This window comes from Rhamphochromis sp. 'chilingali' (genome assembly GCF_963969265.1).
Source record: "Rhamphochromis sp. 'chilingali' genome assembly, chromosome: 5".
In the NCBI taxonomy this organism is placed as follows: Eukaryota; Metazoa; Chordata; class Actinopteri; order Cichliformes; family Cichlidae; genus Rhamphochromis; species Rhamphochromis sp. 'chilingali'.
The window spans coordinates 10,167,419-10,190,072 of NC_137932.1; the positions used below are offsets into that span (position 1 = coordinate 10,167,419).

Below are 22,654 nucleotides of genomic sequence, written 5' to 3' on the forward strand. Positions count from 1 at the left end.
TTATTTAAATAATTTCTTCTTCTATATGATGCCCCTAGTATATCTGTAAAGCCTTAATCGGGTCACTAATGTGACACACAGTAAATAAGGATTTCTGATTGTATACATTCACTAACAACAATACATAACAGACCTTATCGTTACGAATAGAGGAACTATTCCCCAACCAGCTCAATCACAGAGAGCGGTAAGGTGGAGATGTGCCTCACAGCTTCGGATATTTTACTACTACAGTACCTCAAATGCCAGAAGTTCATTTAAATTCAGTTTTCAAAACCCTGAAATGCTAGATTTTAGAAATATCTTATTCTTCTGTCAGGAAAGCAGGATCATAGCTTTGGTATACTCGAGTTAGAGGGTTTGATCAGAAAGCCTGGCACTGTGGTTAATGTAACTGTCGGCACATTAAGATGGTTAAAGAAAAAAAAACTAAGACAGTTGATAAAGCGGTGACCTTTTCTCAAATGTTACCTCAAGTAATCAAATATATCTCAAAATGCTTTCTCCTCCCTTGTCATGCAAACTCCCTCAAGTCAAAGAAAAAAAAAGTCCACTTATTTTCCAAGACACATCCCAAACACATGATTATCACTGCTGTTCTCAAAAATAAGTAGTATGAGAGCTCGCACCAGCGCTGCTCAGTCTCTCACACACCGTCATCCTCAAAGGTTCAGTATACTTTTTAGTAAGGCACAAGTGGAATATTCCTCATAATGAGAAACTGAATGTCAGTCACAAAGGAACTAATATGTCAACATTCATCTCTATAGCGAGGGCAGACTGACCGGCAGATGCAAGGCATATAAATTCATGCTGTAACAAGCGTAATGCAAAAGAAAGAGGGACATTCCTTTGTGTTAGCACAGAGCTGCTGCCTTGTAGAGAACGTGTTCATTGTTTATGATGCAGTGTTTTTATCAGTGAGGATCCTCTCGATCTGATGCAGATTTCAGGGCCTCTGAAAAATTCAGCAGGAGCTTTGCACAGACACGTCTATTGCTTCCGAAGTTTGATGAATTTATTGGTCTTTGTTTGCAGGGGGTAGGAGGACAGGATGCCCAGTGTGTTGCTACCTCGGTACAGGGTTTTCATTTCCTTCCTCTGCTCAGGAGGAGTTTTCTTTTTTTCTTCAAGCTCATGCCTCCAATACAATCATTTGCTCCAGTCTGGAACAATTTTTTTTATTTTTTATTTTTATTTGGCTCAGTCACTAGCACAGCAGTCAGTCAGTCACGTTGATGACATAAAGACTTCAGACTTCTTTCACAGACTAAATCCAAACTGTGTGTTTTTATGTGTGAGGCTCACACACATGAAGGTACATGGCTTCATGACTGATTTATGCGATGGTTGGAACACAGTCTACTTAACAAATGTGTTTGGGTATGTCATCAGCGATGCTCTGTGAATGAACACAAAAGCATGTTTATATCTGTAATCTCTGTCAGTGGCTAGATGTATTTTACACAGCTCCCCAAATCTTATTATTCACGCTGCTCCTCATTTGAGGTTTTCGATGATGGCGATCTCCTGTCGGTCGGCGTATTCTGGACTGAGGCCGTTTAGATAAAGGCTGCCGTTCCTCGCCAGGGCCCCCGGGACAGGACTGAGGGAAAGATTCACTGTGGGATAACCCTCTCTGTCCTCACAAAAGTTAGCTGACAGCGTCCTCTTGCCAGGGGTCATTTCCTGGTTGATGGACGCATTAATACCCAGCTCAGATGACAGCTTGCGCTTGATGGATGCAGCACGCTGAAACTTGTCATAAATGTCAACACTGAGTCGCCTGCGGGTCTCTTTGAACTCTGCTGACACATTTGCAGTCCATTCTGCTGCATGTGCACGAAACTCCCCAACCTGCAGAAAAAGAATGAAGATTGATGTTTGAAGGCGATCAAACACGTGATTCTAAGTTTCTCTATCTACACCTGGTGTTAGAAAAGTCTAGTTACACTAAATGTCTCTGTTTACTTGTGTTTGGGTAACATGTGTGAATTATATCATTGCTGGTATTTTACAGTGATAAAATTATTATGATAGATTGTGCAGTTGCACTTGTTGGTAATTTGTGTGCACGTTTTGGACAAAGAGCTGAAGCTGTCTTCAGGGTTGCCAGATTTGTGGGTTTCCCACAGATTTGGGCTACTTTTAACATAGCATTAAAAGTTGACAAAATTAAACACAAGGTGAACGTTTATTCGGGGTGATTGTAGAATCCAGAATCTGAAGGCCAATGAAAAAATGAAAGGTAGTTTAGTTCAATTCAATTTTATTTATAAAGCGCCAAATCCCAGCAACAGTTACCCCCACGAGCAAGCACTTTGGCAACATGGGGAAGGAAAAAGTCCCTTTTAACAGGAAGAAACCTCCGACAGAACCAGGCTCAGGGAAGGGTGGCCATGTGCCACGACTGGTTGGGGTGAAAGAAGGTTAAATCCGCTCAACTCAGAAACAGGCAGCAAACACAGGAATGGCATAAGATGCTCTGCCAACAACTGAAGGGAAAGACTGGGCTTAAATATGTACACTGAGTTTATCAAGGGAAGTGGATACAGGAGGGTGACGAGACACAGCTGAACCTAATTTAAAAACAGGGCAAGGAAGAAAAACTAAAAACAAGAAACAATCAGCTACCAAAATAAAACAGAAAATAACTAAAGGGGAGCAGAAACAAGTAGTTAAGGACACTTGGGAGGCTAGACTATGTAAAGCATTCAAAAATATTCTCTAAACACTAAAAAAAACAGACTACCAAGGTTGTCAAGACCAAACACAGCAGCAGTATAATAAAACAATAAAAAACTAAGAACCCTAAACAACCAGTCACAACTGAAATAGGACACTTAATAACCAAGAATACAAAGTTCCAAAATACAAAAACTTTCCAAAACTTAGGGTTCCAAAACACAGGACCATGAGAATAGCATATTGTTCAATATCCAAGTATTCAAATTCTGTTGACATAAATTTATTGTTGTCTTGAAGTTAAAATGGCTGTTAAAGATTCATAAAAGCTAAAATGTGTAAATTTAACTGACAGGAGGTTGCTAGACAACCGGATGAGATCATAATATCCGATATGGATAAGACTTTTTAGGGTCCCAAATGTGCCCATGTGCCAAATTTGGTCATAAATAAATAAATCAAATATCTACAAATAAAAATTCATATTAAATTTGTTAACTTCAGTAACCTACCAACATTACTCATCATGTACATACACTGCCGTACTAATATGGGGATCCCATTGCAGCATATTAGGCTGGTTTTGGTCTTCTTATTGCTGGTTGTAAGGGTGGTTTTGAGACACCGACATGGCAACCCCAAGGCTTCTCTATTTCTGGCACAGTTCTAAGCATCTACACTAGAGACACTTTTACTGCCATCCTCTGTCACACAGTCAGATTAAAATTTAATTCATGTGAAGAGACAAAGTAATTTTTTATAAATCTAATGTAGAACATGGAGTTGAAGCACTAAATCCAGGAAAAACAAAAAAACTTGGATGTGTTACATGAACATGGTTTATAAAATGTCATTTCTGTTAATCAGTGCAAACCCCTGTTTAATAGCTCTTATCCAGAGCATTCTTCCACAAAATATACCAGCACTCCAATTAACAAATGAGCACGACAGACCTTTTTAACATTCATTCATTATTTGCAATAAAAGAATATTAATGCAGGAGCCTAAAGCAATGAATTAAAAATGAGTTTTTGTCATTGAGCTGTGTGTGACCTACTGAACAGGCCTCTGGCGGATATATACTGTATGTGCTTTGCACAGTATGCTTATTTATGGTTCCTGAATAGTGACAGGGAAGAGGGAGTTAGGCCAACACATCATTGATCCCACCTTCATTATGAATTAGACCCGTTTCTCCCGGCTGTTTTGTTTATTTATTAGGCTCTAAGGTACACTTGAATTGAAAATGATGGTGCACATTGGAGCACAAACACTGCACGCTTTCCCTGCTGTCTTTTCACTTTCTCTTCCCTTCCCCTAATCCATTCCCTCAGTCTCCCACTTTGTCTGTCAGTAATGCAATTCCCTGCGGAGCTCACAGCCTACACAGCTGTACTCCTAATTATGGCTGTGAAAGGATTTCCCACTATAGAGTGCTATATGCCCTTCAATGTGTGCATGAATGTGTGGCTTTTCCCATTCTTTCTACATATAAATAATGAACCTGCCACAGCAGCACAGTATCATATTTATCAGCACCAGCCACTGCAAACACACCAAAGATTTTGACCAAGTCCTGCACAAAATGGCATTTTTACATAACAGGGTGGGGCCAGGATGGAGATTGAGCATTTCACTTTCAACTGTGTGTGAGGAAAAAACTAAAAAAGTCGAGACAAATAGGATCATATTCAGTAACTGTAAAGAAACCCCTCCATTGACAAAGTTATATTTGTGGATAGTTAATCTGTAGCATCATTGTGAAACACTTTAACACATGTACAGTTGTTTGGTTGTAATTTGAAAGAAATGATTGAGAATTTTCTGAGACAAAGCGCTTGATCTAAAAGGCTGATTGGTGAGCCACAGCTGAACTCAGTGTCCTTCTATATTAGACAGTTACAACAACTCATTGCTTCAGTTTTACTTGACGCCTTCCACCCTTTGCACAGCGATTTTTAGTTTCTTCCGTCTGGGTGAAGTGTAAAACAACAAGGCTTAAAAACAGCTTTTTTTCCAGCTGCCATCTTTCAGATGAACAGATCATAGTTTTGCTTATATTGATTATTTATGCTTCATGATGTGGAAATTCTTTTATGATTATTTATTCAATTCATTAGGTTGGATTAGGCTTGTGTTTGTTTTAAAAGTGTGCAGGACTATTAACTTACTGCAGACCAAATGTTTGTACTCACAGGTACAAAAAAAGTAACCTGAACCTTTCTGTCATTGGAAAAGAAATGCATTAACTACAAATTTGTTGGCTTTGCTACTTAAAGAGTGAAAATTCACTGAATACTAACTTCTCAATATACTTTGTAGAGCAGGGGTGTCAAACATAAGGCCTGGGGGCCAGAATTTACCCAGCAAAGACTCTAATCCAGCCTGCTGGATGGCTTTGGAAAATGTTCCAAACTTGTTGGATACTTTGTGTGAAATAAAGGCCAAACAGCAATAAAACAAAAAACAAAAAAAAAAACGTGAAAATGAAAAATGCTAATAGACCTCTCAGTAAGTGCCAACCACGAGCTTGGTTCCTCAAGCATGGGATGCTATTAGCATAAGACTCTAAGATACATTTTGGGATTCGAGGGGCTGACAGAGTTCTTTCTTCAACTCCAGTTCAGATTCTGCATATCTGCATGCTTTATGTTGTCAGTAAAACCAACAAAAGAGCCAACTTAACAGCACTACTTGCCTCTTCTTTAGTTTTCTTGGAGATAACCCGAAACCAGTCTCCGATCATACTTAGCACTGCAGCAAAGTATGCCAAGCCCACCAAAATCCAGAAGAGCACCACGGGTTTATAGTAATCAAGGTATTCTGGTTTCTCGAACCCACCTGAAGAACAACAAACAAAACTGTGTTATAAAAGTCGGTCACATCGTTCTGGGATACTTACAGTGCTGTGCAAAAGTCTCGAGCCGCCTGTCATTTCTCATTTACATTTTGCTTGGAAAATGAGAAATAGCTGCAAATATTAATTTAAATATATGTGTGCCAATATTTACTACAAGATCCCCAACAGCACTGGCTGAAATCAGCCCCAAATCAGAGTTGCCACCATGTTTCACAGCTGGCGGTAGAAAAAAGCTTTAAACCTGAATTCAATTTCTTAAGTACATGACTTTTAGATACTTTTCATCTGCTGTAGATATTTTTTTAAGGCCTGACATTTCTTTGGTCCCCAACCTTTTAAAGCTTTTTTTTTTTTTAGCTCATAGATTCTTGGGAATCATCTTGTTGGTGCAAATATGCTATTTTATGCATTTAAAAGTGTTAGATTTGACATCTGTTTTTGCAGCAGACTGCTAATAACAAAATGCCTAAAGATAAAATTTAAAATAGGTTCTTTCCCAAACTGGTTGTTCCCTTGAGTTAGGGGCCTTTTTTTTGAACGATTGAATGATTTGTAGGTCAGCCTTGAAAACAGTCAGGTACAGGGAATGGACAGAAAATGAGTGAAAAACCAAAGAAAAACTTTTAAGAAAGTCTCTTGAACACTTTCAAAAAAAGGTGTCTGGCTCCTTGGAAGAAATGAGTGGTAGCTAAAGACTTTTGCACAACGCTCTGCTTGACTTCACCCAAATCTATTTCTATGAATGACCCAGGAATAGGGGCTTTTATATAATGATTTTTCTATAATAGATCCATGTTGCATCAGTTCATGGGCTGGTTCTGGTTTTCTGTCATTGTGAACATATTACCTTAAGCCCATTTAAATGCCGCCTCAGCCCCCATTATGGTCCTTACCTTTCAATGACTCCGTAAAATATCAGCAGGGATGAAGAGTCAGAGCCAGCCAGCTCAGTGTGCAGTTAGATAATCTCCCATTACAACAACATTTTAACTAACGGGAGTCCACATTGATTAGCTTAGTGTAGCTACTGGGGGTTGGCACAGGTGCCACAATCTAATCTATAATCATTAGGCCTGTTCAGGGAAGTTTAATCCAGCAGTCTAAGTGTTTGTGATTTGTCCCATCTGCCTCTCTCTTGTTATCTGCCAAGAAGGTCAAATCAAGCTAATACCAGCTGCTACACAAATACACACAAGCTACGAAAAATGCACAGTACACCCTCTTACTTTTTCTATCACAGACATACTGTATTATGTACAGTGTGTTTAGTTAATTGTTTATAATTATTCTTTTAGGGTGTTTACAGACTTGCGTCATGAAATAGTGTGACATTTCAAGAAATGCGGTACGCTTATTACATTTCTTGTGGTGAGTCATGATCAGTGCTCTTCTCGGGTTTATTTATGGAAGGAGAATGAATCTACTTCCAGCAGCTGTATAAAATTTGAAAATAAGCAGGAAGCAGGGTATATCTGAAGATAACAAAATGCCAACTGGTCCATCAGACACAGTGTGACACATTGTTTATTCTGCACAAAAAACCCCCCAACAACTGTAAAACAAGCTTGCTGTTTCACAAAGATGAAACAATATGGTAGAACAAAATGGGAATAATTATTGTGAAATGAGCCAATGTCCGAAGGAAAACTATTGTCCAAAACTAATGTAAAAAATTACTAGAAGGTCTGGCTCCTTAGAAACATAATCTGACCAGTGGCTCTGTTATGCTTGCTTGGATATAAAGTAATTCCCATCAACATCTTCAAAGCACCAAATGAAGACAACATTTGGGAGACTAATGTGATGTTCTGGTAGAGCTCCAGAGACTCACACAATCAGTGGCTATGAGCTTGGTGGTCTTTACAGTTAAATATGTTATCGGTGTTCATAAGAACTACTGTTAAGGTGCTTGTAAATTAAAGTGAGGCACAGAATATAATTGTAGTGCACTGGGAGGCTTATCACTGCTGCGCAGATCCTTTGAGTCAGGCTGGCCGATAAATCATTCAACTATAAATACACTGATTCTACATAAAAATGAAAGACAAAAGAAAAATTCAAGTGACCTTTTTCTCCAGCGACAAAGTCTCCAAAGCCGATGGTGGTGAGCGTGATGACGACAAAGTAGATGGACTCGAGAGTGCTCCAATCTTCGATGTGCTTGAAGATGACGGCTGGCAGGGCCACGAAGATGAGGCACCCGAACAGGATAAAGAGTAGCGTGGAGATGACGCGAATCTTTGTCTGGCTGACTTTCCACTTCTGTAGGGAGATTAGCTCACATGAAGAATACATGATGTGCACTTTCGGAGACTAAAACTTTAAATTCAATCTGTGGGAGCGAAAGGGAAGTGCTTGAAAGAATTCAAACAGCGCAGAAGCTTTACATGGAAACACTGCGGCTGAATTTTATGAATAGTTACCATGTGCTTTGGTTTCTGATGTGCTAATAAAACAAGATGTTTGCTTTTCCTTACAGGTGCGGCCGCTGGCGATACATCGTGAATTTTTATTTGTATGCTATCCTTTTATTCCGATTCCGATCCAATTTCTTTCCTGCCTGTCCTGCGTTAGATATTGTCAATATGTATACTACATATAATGTAATGACTGAAAAAAACACCAACAACAACAACCCATGCTTTTATTTATTTATTTATTTGGATCTGTGGGGATAGGTTAATTGGAAAATCCAAATTGCCATTAGGTGTGAATGTGAGTGCGAATGGTTGTCTGTCCCTGTGTGTTGGCCCTGCGACAGACTGGCGACCTGTCCAGGGTGTACCCCGCCTCTCGCCCTATGACAGCTGGGATAGGCTCCAGCGCCCCCCGCGACCCTGAAAAGGATAAGCGGAAGCGAATGGATGGATGGATGGATGGATCTGAATATTGTAATGAGTCACTTTCTTTGACCTCTTCCTAGGAATAAATTGTATGTTTTCTAACATCTCAAGCTGTGAAGTTCAAGCGACATCATTTCCACTCTCAGATGGAACGCCCACCCATGACTTGACATCCCTTGGAAATGCTCTAATAACAGATTTACTACATTTTTAGTAGCAGCTACTGTATGCTAATTGATACATTAGAGTCAGCACTTGCACTGCTTCAACAACAGCATGCACATTTCATTTCTTCATTATCCCCAGAGTTCGTCTTTTGCTTGAGTTACTGTGCATTATATTCTGCACGCTGTCCTTTTTTGTGCTGCCCTTGCACTCATGGTGACTGCTTTCAGCTGGGTCTCTTGGTATCATGCCCTTTTCCTCTGCAGTTATGTAAGACCAAAGCACAGCACCTCAGAGGTAAAGTATAAAGAGCAGACAGCCCTCAGATCACTCTGTCTGTGATGTCTTATGTCCGCATCGCTCTCAAAAAAGCATAGTACAACAATGCACAGTTGAAAGGTAATCTACAGTGAATGTTATAGAAACAAATTAAAACTGCATCACTGTATTTCCATGGGGACCAGTGAAGCTGATGGTTTTCAGCACCTTCACTGCACGGCAGTGAGTTCAGCAGGTGGCAGTCCATCTTTTTCCATTGTCTCCATGACCTTCCAACCTGTCTTTTCCTCCCCGGGGAGGGACAGAGCCAGCTATACATCAAAATCAGTACCCTGACAAAATGCTTTTGTCAGTGCTTTTATACTGAAACAGGAGACTCTTAAACTACTTTTTGAGGGGACGTATGAGTTCAGCTGACTTTTACAGATAAACAAAGTACATCAGGAAATGAAAAACATCTGATAATTAGGCCCTCATCTTTTTTTGTCTTTCTTCTAGGAATCTACCAGATGCTACACTCTTCAAGGTAATAAAAGTCAGTGCCTATCTACCTTATCAACAGATTTGTATTCATTTTTAATCTAAATTCGCAATAAATTTCACTTTTTACAACTTTATTCATGTATAATGTCACTGATGGATAGAGAACATATCTTACCACGATCATCTTCTCTACTTTGGCAATGCCCTTCCCAAAAATAGTTCCCAACTGGTCCCCGACACCAGCCAGTAAGAATCCAAATAGGGGAATCCCCAGCAGGGCATAGATTATACAGAAGATCCGCCCACCTTCTGTGTGAGGAGAGATATTCCCAAATCCTGAGAGAAATGACACACACACAGTGAATGTTGAGTGGATCTTGACAGTTTCAGTGATGTTATGTTTCCAAATTATTCTATCCTCTGGAGCAGAACATAGTTTTAATGTACAATTTGCATACTTTCTAACATAAAAATTAAAGGCGATTGTTGATTCATAGTTGAATCTGTTTTATTTTTCTCTGAGCTTTCATTCATGAAATTGCACATTTTTAAAAATCGTATTGCTCTCTACTTTTGCTATATCACGCTTGTCAGTTTAAATCATGAAAAATCGTGTGAACGAGTGTTTGGTTTTTCTTCTGTAATGAAAAGGAACATGAAGAGTGAAGGATCCAAATGCAGAAAACAGACATTGGTTAGATTAAACAGAAGGCACTGTTTATTTAGATTAAAAACTCAGATTTAAGTCCTAAACAGAAGATGAGCAAAGTCCAAAATCCAAACCCAAAACCCTGAGGGTCAGAGAAATATGCAAGCAAATGAGCAGAGAAGCAGTACTACACGACAAGCAACGCAACCAAATCGTTGCCTGGTCACTGGCTGGATCCCTCCTTATGTGGGGATGGTCTCCCCCCCCCACCGGCCACCTTGATGTGTAAGGTGGGCTGACCCATGTTAGAATGTCCGGTCTGTGCCTCCAGGGCTCGTGGGTGCCTGTAGGCCAATTGGGTGGGTTAGGGCATCTTGTCTCAGGGAGCTTGTCCAGACCATTTTGTCTCATCCCTATTGTGACGCAATGTGCAGATGAGCTCCAAGCCTCAGGACTCATCTGCACACTCCAGTCTACTCTTTGTGGTGGTGGTGCTGGGTGCTGCCCTAGACATGGCGGTGTTCAGGACCGTTGTCATTGTCATTGTGTGCCTGACGTCTGACTTCTTACCGCCCTCTGGCAGGGTGTTGGGAATGGGGCTGCCTACTGAACCAGTCTTTGCTGGTTCTCTCTTTTCTTACTTGGTCTTCCATGTCCCAGCTCCATACATCACATCACTCATTCCCTTAGGGTCTTGGGGAGAGGGGTGAATCATATAGTTCAGTGGTCCCCAACCCTTTTTGCGCCACGGACTGACCTTTAAGGTGTCGCTGATAATTACAACAAAATAAAACCAGTAACGGTACCACAAAAAGAAGATTTATTCAGAACAAACGGGAAAAGACCCATGGAAACCTAGTTAACAATAAAACGATCAAAAAAATAACAATAAAAACCGATAAAACCCTGAAAACCATAAATGTCACACCCAAGCCTCAACTCTCGCGGCCTGGTACCAAACGACGTACCAGTCCGTGGCCCGGGGGTTGCGGATGGCTGATGTAGTTCACCCCAACCCCCCTTTTGAGTAGTAACTCTAATAATTATGGTTCACGACATATAACCACACACATAGGCCATGGGGGGCAGTGCAGTACCCAGAGGCTGTTTCGTGGGGCTGCTGCAGTGGCCCTATTCACCCCTTCACTGACCCTCATTTTATCTGTAAGTTAGACATTGAGGGTCTTTGCAGTACCAGTTTGCCACTGGTTCGGGGCAGCATTTGCTCACCAGGTTCTCGAGTGCCTGGAAACCTGGGACCCTATTCTTGAATTGTACCAGAGTGACAGGCCTCTATCAGGGTTGATTCCCTTTTGTCTTTGGTCCTCTGGGACTCTGGTTCCATCTCTGCCTGCCTTTGGGCATGCTCTCTCTGTCTCACACTCATACTACAAGAAGATTGCTGATTTATGTATCTGTGTATTTTATAATTGTTGTGTTGCACGTGCTGTATGTCTGTTCTTTTTTTATACAAGAGCTGTAGTTGGCGATACATTGTGCTTTTTTTCCTGTCTGTCCTGCCTTAGACATTGTTATACTGTACCACATATATTGCAATTACTGAAATAACACAAATAGAAATGGATAAATAAGCAGAGAAAATATTCACGTGAAAAAAAAACAGAATTTCAGAACTTCATTCATTACAGGCTGCAACAAAACAAAACCTGCCAGACAAGAAAATTTTCACGAAGTCTGACTGTGCTATGATATGATTGCTGAGAGGCACAAAAGAATAGCTGTGAGAAATTTCAGTAGAAGCTGCGTAACGTCTCTGACTCGGAAAAAAGCTTATTATTCTCACCCTCTATTCTCAGCCAACTCTAACATGAATGAAAAATGGGGGGAAAATGAAGCGATGAACATTGAGCTGTACCTCTGAAACCTGAGAAACAAAAATATGAGTCTATTACAGGTTTAACGCCTTTGTTTTAATCCCCAAACCCATATTTAGCTGCAGCTAGAAAATCAGTCAAGATCGTGTTTAAAAACAAAATCTGCGCCTCTCGTACTCCTGACCCCACACACCCATCAAAATGCAATATCAATTTCATTATTTAACGTTTAATAAGGCATCTGCATAATGAACTACATCCACTTTTCTTAATTAATGTAGTCATCTGTCTCAGGAAATGAGCTGCAGGGTGTCTTCTAACAACTTTCCATGATCACATTGGAGCAGGGTGACACCTAATGTGAGAACAATTGTCAATCATGGCTCAGTAATTTTAAGATCAGTACAATGGGAGACAGGATGTCGGATTAGGTTTTTTAACCTGCGGGTGACATTGCAAAACAAATGAGAAGAAGGAGCGCTCTACTTTGAACCTGTACTTAATTCATTTCTTCCTGAATTAATTCTAGTTTATATTCTAAGCTCATCTTTTGTTTTATTTCAATAGCAGACATAAAAGCTTAGTACGGTAAGGGTATTAGTCACATGTGGCAGAAGACATCTGTGGTAATCATTCATCTGTCTATTCATTAAGCGATGTTGTTACCTCGTTATGCATAAATAATCAAATAATAAATAGTTAATAGGAGTGTCATGATGACTACATATTGATTAAAATCATGACAGATATAAATAAAAAAATGTTTCTTTTTAGTTTTGTCATTGAAACGTGCAAACATACATGGAAATACAGTATAAGTATAGAGTATGAGGCAAAAACAGAGCTTATACAATTCTAACACCTTAAGAGTCAATATTTGGTATGACCACCTTTATCCTTCAACACAACTAGAACTCTCTCAGGTAAGCTTTTGCATTTTTTCTTTAAGTAATCTTCAGGAATAGTTCTTATTAAAAAAAAAAGCATTCAAAGCTAGTTTTGGATGCCTTTTGATTCATTCTCTAGCAAGATGATCCCACACTACTTCAGTAATGCTGAGTTTGGGGCTTTGGGGAGGCCAATCCATGACTGATCATGTCCATTGTATGTTTTTCTAACCAGATATGCTTTTACTGCACTGGCAGGAAAGCTGAAAAACTCAGATGAATCTAATCAGGCGACTTCCATATGGATCAAAATCTGACAGTGTTTTTAATTCCATCAGTTTTGATCTCCAAGAGCTCCAAAACCACTGACTGAGCTCCAAACCATGACAGCACCTCCACCATGTGTTTAAGATGGCTGTACACACACTCATTGGTGTGCCTCTCTCCTGACCACCTCTGTGGATAGTGACAATGATTTGAAACAAAAGTTTTACTCGTTGCCACTTATTTTCAATCTAGCTCTAGTAATTTGGCAAACCTGTTTCCACTGAGACCATTTCTCACGAGGTTTCCCCGAACAGGTCCTATGCTAGGTCCTTGTTGGATTTTTATTTTTCCTGATTTTTAAAGGACATGATTTTCAGATACTGTCCATCTGTAGATATTTTTTTAGTCCTAGCACTTCTTCTTCTGTCCTCCACTTATCCGGTTACCTCAAAAATTTAAGGCTACACCATGCTGAGACATACCAAGTGTTCAGCTCATTGCTTTTTGCTAATCACTATTCTGTGGTTGTCGCATACAAGTACTGGATTGAAATTGACCACTCAAGACCACTTTGAAATGTTTTTTAAGTCTGGGTCCTTGGAAGCAAAATATAATGAAATAATGACTGGCTTCACACTTTTATGCAGATATCAGCATTGTTAATATACTGATTTACTGTGTGACTGTAACTGTGATGTGGTAGTCTGATAGTGTGACAGCCCTGGGCAAACACAGCCAATTTTAAACCATCACATATTTTCTTAAAAATATCTAAAAACATAAGAAGTCATGCATTTAAAATACATTATCTGCCTTCTGCTCTACCGAGATGCTGTTGTCCTACAGGACTTGCAATATATCAGACTTCAAAAACCATGAAAGGTATTCTTGAGTTAGTTTCAGAGCATTGCCTCATGAACAGTACATTAACCTTAAGATTTTAGAAGGAGGAGCCCTGGATCACCTCTTTCCCGACACAGTTGAGTGGATTATGTGATGATTGCATATAGTAACACGTCAGGTCTTGTTCAATCTCTCGTAGGAGCGATGACAATTGCAGTGGACAGTAAAAGCTTAATGACTTCCTTCTAAACTCATTAAGTGACACCGGGAGAGAAAACCAGCTGCACAACATTTAACAGAGTGACTTCAAAAAGACACAGGCTCCGGGTTTGGTTGCTCTTTCTCTTTCCTTGAATCAGATGTTGGTACAGTGGGTTTGAGGTGGTATCAAAAATATATAAAAAATATACCTTTTTATGGAAAACCATTGCACAACGTGTCGCAACATGTTCTTGTAAACACAAACTTCCAACAGAGTCCAAAAGGAGCAAAGTTGTATGAGAGAATAATAAAAAATTTTCTACAGTCTATAAATAATGAATCATTTGAGATCTGTTGGTGTAAATACAGTAGAAATGTGAATTTCCAAGTATACCAGTCTTAACAAAGAAATCCCATGGGGGAGAAATGCTGTGAGATCAATGATTACTATTCTTTTGCTCCCAGGAGAGGGTAGGAAGGAGCCAGGAGAGGCAACCGAACCCACAAAGTTATTCCAGTTCATTACCTCGATAAAGGGCAACGATGAAGGGGGGTATGCTATGTTTCAATAATGGGCATCCAATTAAAGATCACATAAACAAAGGAGTATGTGTGTATGAAATGTAATGTTTGATATGGCTTCAGAAATGTTTTCCTGTCTGGACTCTTAATAGATTCTGTAGCGGCGGATGTGTAAAGCTGGCCCACATTCACGTAATGTAACGTTTGTGCTTTTGTTTTGGTAACTTCCTGTGGGACCGGAAGTGAATGTTTTAACGGTAAACGGCTTGATGTGCAGAAAGACGGAAGAAGGTGAAAAATTAATGCTAACGGAGAAAAGGGAGAGAGGGATATAGTTAAATTGTACGAAAACGAATGGTTCTAGCTACAGTCGACAGGGGAACAAGGTTTGTAATGTATAAGATTTAATTTGAGCAAGTTGAAATGCATAATATGTATTATATAGTTTAATAGAAAACGGTTAGACCAGCGTAATGAGCGGTTAAGATGCTGTTACATGAATAATATGGTAATTGTTTTATTTGTTTGTCTAGCTCTTACGTTGGTTCGTTGTCTGATACACGGCAAGGAATAATAAAGGTCATTCAACAACCATCAGTTCTGGCCTTCTCAGTTCGACTGGATGCTACAGTAAGAGCTTGACCGCCGCCATTTTGCTACACCACGAGGGCTCAAGGTTTAACGGCAATTCCCACAACGTCCAGCAGATGGCAGAAGCAGGTCAGAGAACAAAACGGCGAAAGGCATAAGGAAAATAAAGTTAAAATGAAGGATTCAGAAGAAGACATTAATGAACAGTTTGCAAACAAAGAACAAATATTAAATGAGCCACAAGACAAAGCTCAAAGTAACTCTGCGATTCCAAGGCGTTCAGAAAGAGCCAAGGTGCCAACCGAAAAAATGCTAACTTATCAGAAAGAAGAGATAAGTAAAAAAGAAAAAAGACTATTAACTCTTTATGAACAATGGAAAATACGAGTGCGAGAAACAAGAGAAAGATTAAAGTTGGACATTTCAGAGAAAGAAATGGCAGATCTTGCAGATGATGTAGAGCAAAGAAAAGATGAACTGCTAAAGTTGTACACTGAAATGAGAAGTCACATTGCACCTTCATCAGACATACGAAGAAAAACCGATGCATGTGAAGCAGTTACTCATGACATCGTGAAAGTCATCCTGGAAAGAATAAGCGGTGTAGATGGAGATTTTGATGGAGAATATGAAAGAAAACGTCTACGCAGACTATTAGAACATGATTATGCCCAATCCATCTATGGTTCAACTGCAGCATCGAAACGTAGCCAACTGTCTTCAGCCTCACATCTTGCTTCAAAACAAGCAGAGGCAGCAGCAGAACTAGCAGCAAAGGAGGCAGAGTACAAGATTGTACAAGAGGAACAAAGACAGAAGGAAAAGATAAAGGCTCTAGAAGAGGAGCATAAGAAACAAATGGCAGTTCAAACATCAGAGTTGGAACGCCTGAAAGCCGAAAGGGAGGTGGAAGCCGCTCGCGCCAGGTTGGACGCCTACAACAGAGAGTTGTCGCAACTTGATGATGCATATTCAGTTAAGATGGAAAAGGTGAACCCAGAGCACACACCCAAACACACTGTACCATCATACTCCATACCGGCGCCAACAACCCCTCCTAGTGTCAGCCAGCTTGCACAGGCGGTACAAGACAGCATAAGAATAAATAGACTCCCCACGCCAGAACCAACGATGTTTAGTGGTGAGCCAATAAAATTTATTGAATGGAAATCCACTTTCATGTCACTTATTGAACAAACTGGCATGTCAGCAGCAGATAAACTGTACTATCTGAAAAGGTATGTAACTGGCTCAGCTCGCAAGTGCCTTGAAGGGACTTTCTTCAGAAATGATGAAGAAGCGTATAACGATGCTTGGGCAAAGTTAAACCAAAGGTATGGCCAGCCTTTCGTGCTACAAAGGGCATTTAGAGAGAAGTTATCTAGTTGGCCTAAAATACAGTCGAGAGATGCTGATGGGCTAAGGAACTTTGCTGATTTTGTGAATGCATGCACACTTGCTATGCCTCACGTGAAAGGACTGCAAATACTCAATGACTGTGAAGAAAATCAGAAACTGTTGCATAAATTGCCAGACTGGATAAACACAAGATGGAACAGGCATGTAACAAAGATACTCATGGGCGGTGGTGAATTCCCCAGCTTTAGTGAATTTGCCTCCTTTCTCTCGCTTGAAGCAGAAGTAGCATGTAACCCAGTCACTTCCATACATGCACTTCGCTCCCCGGAAACAAATGATGACAAAAGAAACACAAAAGAAGTCAAAAGAAACAAGGCAAGTGTATTTAACATTAACACAACTGAAAGAGATGCAAAGACTAAAATATACAACAGTTCTTCATGCACACTGTGCCAAGAGTTGCATCCACTTATAAAGTGCCCAAACTTTCTGCAAATGACCCTGGAAATGAAAAAGAAACATGTAAAGGACAATAAACATTGTTATGGTTGTTTAAAGCAAGGTCATAGTGCTAAGGACTGCAAACGGCGCCTCACTTGTGAAACCTGCTCTAAGAGACACCCGACCTGTCTTCACGATGAGAACTACAGCATTAGTCTGCAAAGAGAAAAGCAAGCTCAAGTGAGTATAGACAACGCAACACAAGGGAACTCACCTGAAAGTGCAACAGCCATAGCGTTAAATGTCGCTAGAGCAGAACACACAGTCAGCACCTCCATGATAGTCCCAGTATGGGTCTCAACGGCTGCTAATCCACAAAGGGAAAAACTAGTCTATGCGCTACTAGACACGCAGAGCGACACTGTTTTTATAGATCAGGATGTAACACAGAAACTGCAAGCAAATGTGTGCCCTGTGAAACTCAGACTAACCACGATGATGGGTAAAAATGCAGTAGTAAGCAGCGGAAAGGTGTGTGATCTTCTAGTGAGAGGTTACAATTCAGCAACAGTGCTAAGGCTCCCGACTGCTTACACAAAGGACTACATACCTGCAAATAGAGAACACATACCAACATGTGACACGGCAAAACTGTGGAGCCATTTGTCGTCCATTGTAGATGAGATCCCACCGCTCCTCAGTTGTGAGGTGAGTCTCCTGATTGGTTATACTTGTCCCCAAGCTCTGGCGCCCAGACAAGTACTCTTAGGTAAAGACAATGAGCCATATGCCATCCAAACTGATTTAGGATGGAGCATCGTTGGCAACTCAGCGCCATGCAATGCATCAGAGACAACAAGGAGTCTGTCACAGAATAATTGTTAAAGAAATGCCTCCATGTACTCCCGCAGATGCAATACGTGCACTAGAAAGGGACTTTAAAGAAGACGAAATAAACGAAAAGAGGGTGTCTCAAGACGACCTTAGGTTTCTCGAGAAACTTGAACAAGGCATAACACAAACAGAAAGGGGACATTACGAAATGCCATTGCCATTTAAGGAAAGGCCACAAATGCCAGATAACAGACAACTCGCCGAGAGCAGACTCAATCAGCTCAAACGTAAACTAACGCGCGATGAAAAATACAGAAGAGACTATGTCACATATATGAATGACATCATACAAAGGGGCGACGCCGAAGAGACCGATGATAATGGACCTGAAGGCGAGACATGGTACATACCGCACCACGGCATCTATCACCCAAAGAAACCAGAACGGTTACGTGTGGTGTTCGACTGTTCAGCCAGACACAAGGGTACCTGTCTCAACGACCATTTACTAAATGGCCCCGACATGATAAACAACTTGATCGGCGTGCTCGTCCGCTTCCGACAACATCAGGTAGCGCTAATGTGCGACATTGAAAAAATGTTCCACCAATTCAAAGTCGACACGAACGATCGCGACTACCTACGCTTTCTATGGTGGAAAGGAGGAGACATGAGCAAACCACCTCAAGCTTATCGAATGACCGTACATCTCTTTGGTGCTGTTTCATCACCTGGTTGTGCAAATTACGGATTTAAACGTTTAGCCAAAGAGAACAGCTCCAAGTACCCCGTAGCGGCACAGTTTATAACCAGAGACTTCTATGTCGATGATGGGGTAACAAGCGTTGAGACCGTGAAAGACGCTGCACAACTCACAAGAGAAGCACGTGAGCTATGTGCGAAAGGTGGGCTAAGGTTACATAAGTTTGTGTCTAACAATAGTGTTGCACTCAAAGACATTCCTGCTTCAGAACATGCAACAGACACAAAAACAAGGGACTTGACATTCAGCGAATCACAAACAGAAAGAGCACTCGGGATGTATTGGAACATAGAAAAGGATTGTTTTACATTCAACAAAGCTGTAAAGGATCAACCCCCAACCAGACGCAGCATCTTGTCCACAGTCGCAGCAATATTCGACCCGTTGGGTTTCATTGCTCCGTACGTTCTTAACGGCAAAAGAATCCTGCAGGAAATGTGCCGCCAAGGTACAGACTGGGACGATCCACTTCCTGAACATCTCAACCCGCAATGGCAGTGCTGGAAAGAAGATCTACACAACCTGAAAAGGTTGCAGATAAACAGATGTTATGTTCCTGCATCGTTTGGAGATGTGGTAAAAAGAGAATTGCACCACTTTTCTGATGCAAGTACGACAGGATATGGACAATGCACTTACCTAAGACTGATAAACAAAAACAAAGAGGTACACTGTAATTTTGTAATGGGCAAAGCTCGAGTCTCTCCAACAAAGGTTACCACAATTCCGAGGCTGGAGTTGACTGCAGCTGCAGTATCAATCACAGTAAGCAGCATGCTAAAGGAAGAGTTACCCTATGACAATGTGGAAGAGTTCTTTTGGACAGATTCAAAGGTCACGCTGGGGTACATTAGCAATGAAGCAAGACGCTTCCACACATTCATTGCCAATAGAGTGCAAAAAATACGTAACAATACCGCACCACAGCAATGGTTCTATGTACCAACGGGTGAAAACCCTGCTGACATAGCTTCAAGGGGCACATCAGTAGCAGAGCTGCTATCATCAAACTGGCTCACAGGCCCTCAGTTCTTATGGGAAAGGAAGTTAAATCTTCCAACTAAAGAGTCTATTGAACTTTTGGTGGGAGATCCAGAGGTGAGAAAAGTGCAAACACTCAACAGCCAAACTACAGAACACAGGAGTCTCTGTGACCGTCTCACAAGGTTCTCATCCTGGTCACATGCTGTCAGTGCCATAGCACGTCTCAAGCGGTTCCTACTCAGAGACAAATCAAAGTCACTCAGCACTGTAACTGAAAGACAAAACGCTGAAATGGTGATTATCAAAAACCTACAAGGACTAACATTTTCAGATGAGATAAAGACATTAAGCAAAGGAAAGGCACTACATGAGAGCAACAAAATTTACAAGTTGGATCCTTTCTTGGACGAAGACAATGTGCTCAAGGTGGGAGGAAGGCTACAACACTCATCGCTTCCTAACACATTCAAACATCCAACTGTCATTCCAAGAGACCATCATACTACAAAACTCATAATCGCTCACTGTCACAAAAGAATAAATCATCAAGGAAAGAGCTTCACAATGAACGAAATACGGTCCAGCGGTTATTGGATTCCCAAGCTAAGTCAAACAGTATCAGACTACATCCGTCAGTGTGTGACATGTCGGAGACTAAGGAGAGCTGTGGAAGGACAAAAAATGAAAGATCTCCCCACAAAAAGAGTCGAGCATTCTCCGCCTTTCACATACTGTGGTATGGATGTTTTCGGCCCGTTCCTAACCAAACAAGCAAGAAAAGAAAACAAAAGGTACGCTCTCCTTTTCACTTGTTTCTATTTACGAGCAGTACACGTAGAAATGTTAGAAGACCTGACTACGGACGCTTTCATTAATGGACTAAGGTGCTTTATAGCTCTGAGAGGCTCTGTCAGACAAATAAAATGTGATCGAGGTACTAACTTTGTAGGTGCCAAAAATGAACTGTGTGCAGCACTGAATGAAATAGACACTGAAAAACTGACAATCTTTCTATCTGAGAAACAATGTGAATTCGTGTTTAACACACCCCATGCTAGCCACGCAGGTGGAGTATGGGAACGACAAATTCGGACTGTGAGAAACGTCCTCAACGCCACACTCGCTCTCGCAAAGAGACGACTCACCGATTCATCGCTCAGAACCTTTCTCTATGAAGCAGCTGCAATAGTAAACAGCCGCCCATTGACGACAGACAATCTCAATGATCCAAACAGTTTGAAACCAATAACTCCAAATCATCTCCTAACTATGAAGACCACAACAGCCTTGCCTCCTCCAGGACAGTTTGTTAAAGAGGATCTGTACGCCCGGAAGCAATGGCGTCAGGTGCAATACCTAACGGAGCAATTTTGGAGCAGATGGAAGGGAGAATATCTGCACAACATCAGGGTCCGGCAGAGATGGCATGTTGTTAAAAGGAATATGCAAGTAGGTGACATAGTGATGGACAAGGAAGAAATACTGCCACGATCCCAATGGAGACTTGGTAGGGTTGTGGACACCATAACAGACGAAGATGGACTTGTGAGAAAGGTCAAAGTAACCTTTGCAGACAGAAACCTTAGTAAAAAGGGTGAACGTTTGCATAAGATGTCTACAGTGGAACGCCCAGTTCATAAGTTGGTTCTACTGCTGGAAAGTTGTGAAAAACAAGATGCACTAAGCAGTTAAAATGCGATGAGAATTTGTTGTTGCATATACAAAGGTATTATCATTGTTAAGTTACCTGTTTAGAAATTATTTGTGTTTTATTTGTTTGTAACAGCAAATAATTTGGTGGGAGTGTAGCGGCGGATGTGTAAAGCTGGCCCACATTCACGTAATGTAACGTTTGTGCTTTTGTTTTGGTAACTTCCTGTGGGACCGGAAGTGAATGTTTTAACGGTAAACGGCTTGATGTGCAGAAAGACGGAAGAAGGTGAAAAATTAATGCTAACGGAGAAAAGGGAGAGAGGGATATAGTTAAATTGTACGAAAACGAATGGTTCTAGCTACAGTCGACAGGGGAACAAGGTTTGTAATGTATATGATTTAATTTGAGCAATCTGAAATGCATAATATTTATTATATAGTTTAATAGAAAACGGTTAGACCAGCGTAATGAGCGGTTAAGATGCTGTTACATGAATAATATGGTAATTGTTTTATTTGTTTGTCTAGCTCTTACGTTGGTTCGTTGTCTGATACACGGCAAGGAATAATAAAGGTCATTCAACAACCATCAGTTCTGGCCTTCTCAGTTCGACTGGATGCTACAGATTCTTTACAGGCTGTGCGCTGACAAGAAATGACATAATGGCTTCTCTAAAGCAAGATGTCTTTGCATAGCAGCACAAAGGCCACAGAACATTTTGTTCCAGTAAGGCAAAATTAAAATGATTGCCAACAGAGAGAGCAGCAATTATATGTTGTTTGCACGAACAACCATCAGAGATACTACAAACAAAATCACCACCCGGGATCAAGACTTCTGTGGCAAAATCTAATTTCAAGCACAGTTTACTACCAAAAAAGATTTCAATTCTTAATTTCAGACAGTTTTGGATGCTTCATGCTTTTTTAATTAGTTTTTAAACTAAAGCAGAGCTCTTTCATTTCTCTGCATCACTTACTGCACTCACATTGCATAGAAAATCTAGTAAACCTGCTTGTACTGAGAAAACTCGACATCTGTAAATCACTGGAGCACAGGAGTATAAAAGAGAGAGTCAACATACTCAGTCTCAGGTGAGCAGACGAAAAACCCACAGTGCAGTCTTTGCTTTTTCGCAATAAATTCGAGGGGAAGCATATTTTAAAGCCAGAAGGCAAAATCAAGTTATGGTAATGCAATGCATTAGCAACATTTTATCACAAGGATGAGCTGTGACAGAATCCAGGAAATATGAAATGAAGCTCAACAGCCCACCACACAGATATGTTATACCCATCGTGTGTGTGTGTGGAGGGGAATTTTTCATGAGCGGAACTGCAAGCACAAGCCTGGCGCAGTGCACCAAAATCTAGAAATCTGGAAAGAGGTTGCAGGAGAAGTCTTAGTGTTAGCAAACAAAGTCTGACGCTAAAATATTTATCAAGATCACACTTAGGGTGTTTTTAAAGGAGGGTGTGCTCCGAAAAGGTGCAACAGATGTGAAATGGA

General features: G+C 40.8%; 1 protein-coding gene across 1 annotated transcript in view; it reads right to left on the bottom strand.

Moving 5' to 3' along the window:
• Positions 1-674: 674 nt before the first annotated feature.
• LOC308397186 (potassium channel subfamily K member 2-like) overlaps positions 675-22,654 on the bottom strand; it is a 34,311-nt gene continuing 12,331 nt past the window's right edge. Inside the window, exons 4-7 of the mRNA XM_080882993.1 lie at positions 9,491-9,651; positions 7,612-7,807; positions 5,384-5,526; positions 675-1,857 (exon numbers count right to left, since the gene is read on the bottom strand). Of these exons, the coding sequence (XP_080739119.1) occupies positions 1,501-1,857; positions 5,384-5,526; positions 7,612-7,807; positions 9,491-9,651 (857 nt within the window). The 3' untranslated portion in view covers positions 675-1,500. The remainder of the gene's footprint in view (positions 1,858-5,383; positions 5,527-7,611; positions 7,808-9,490; positions 9,652-22,654) is intronic.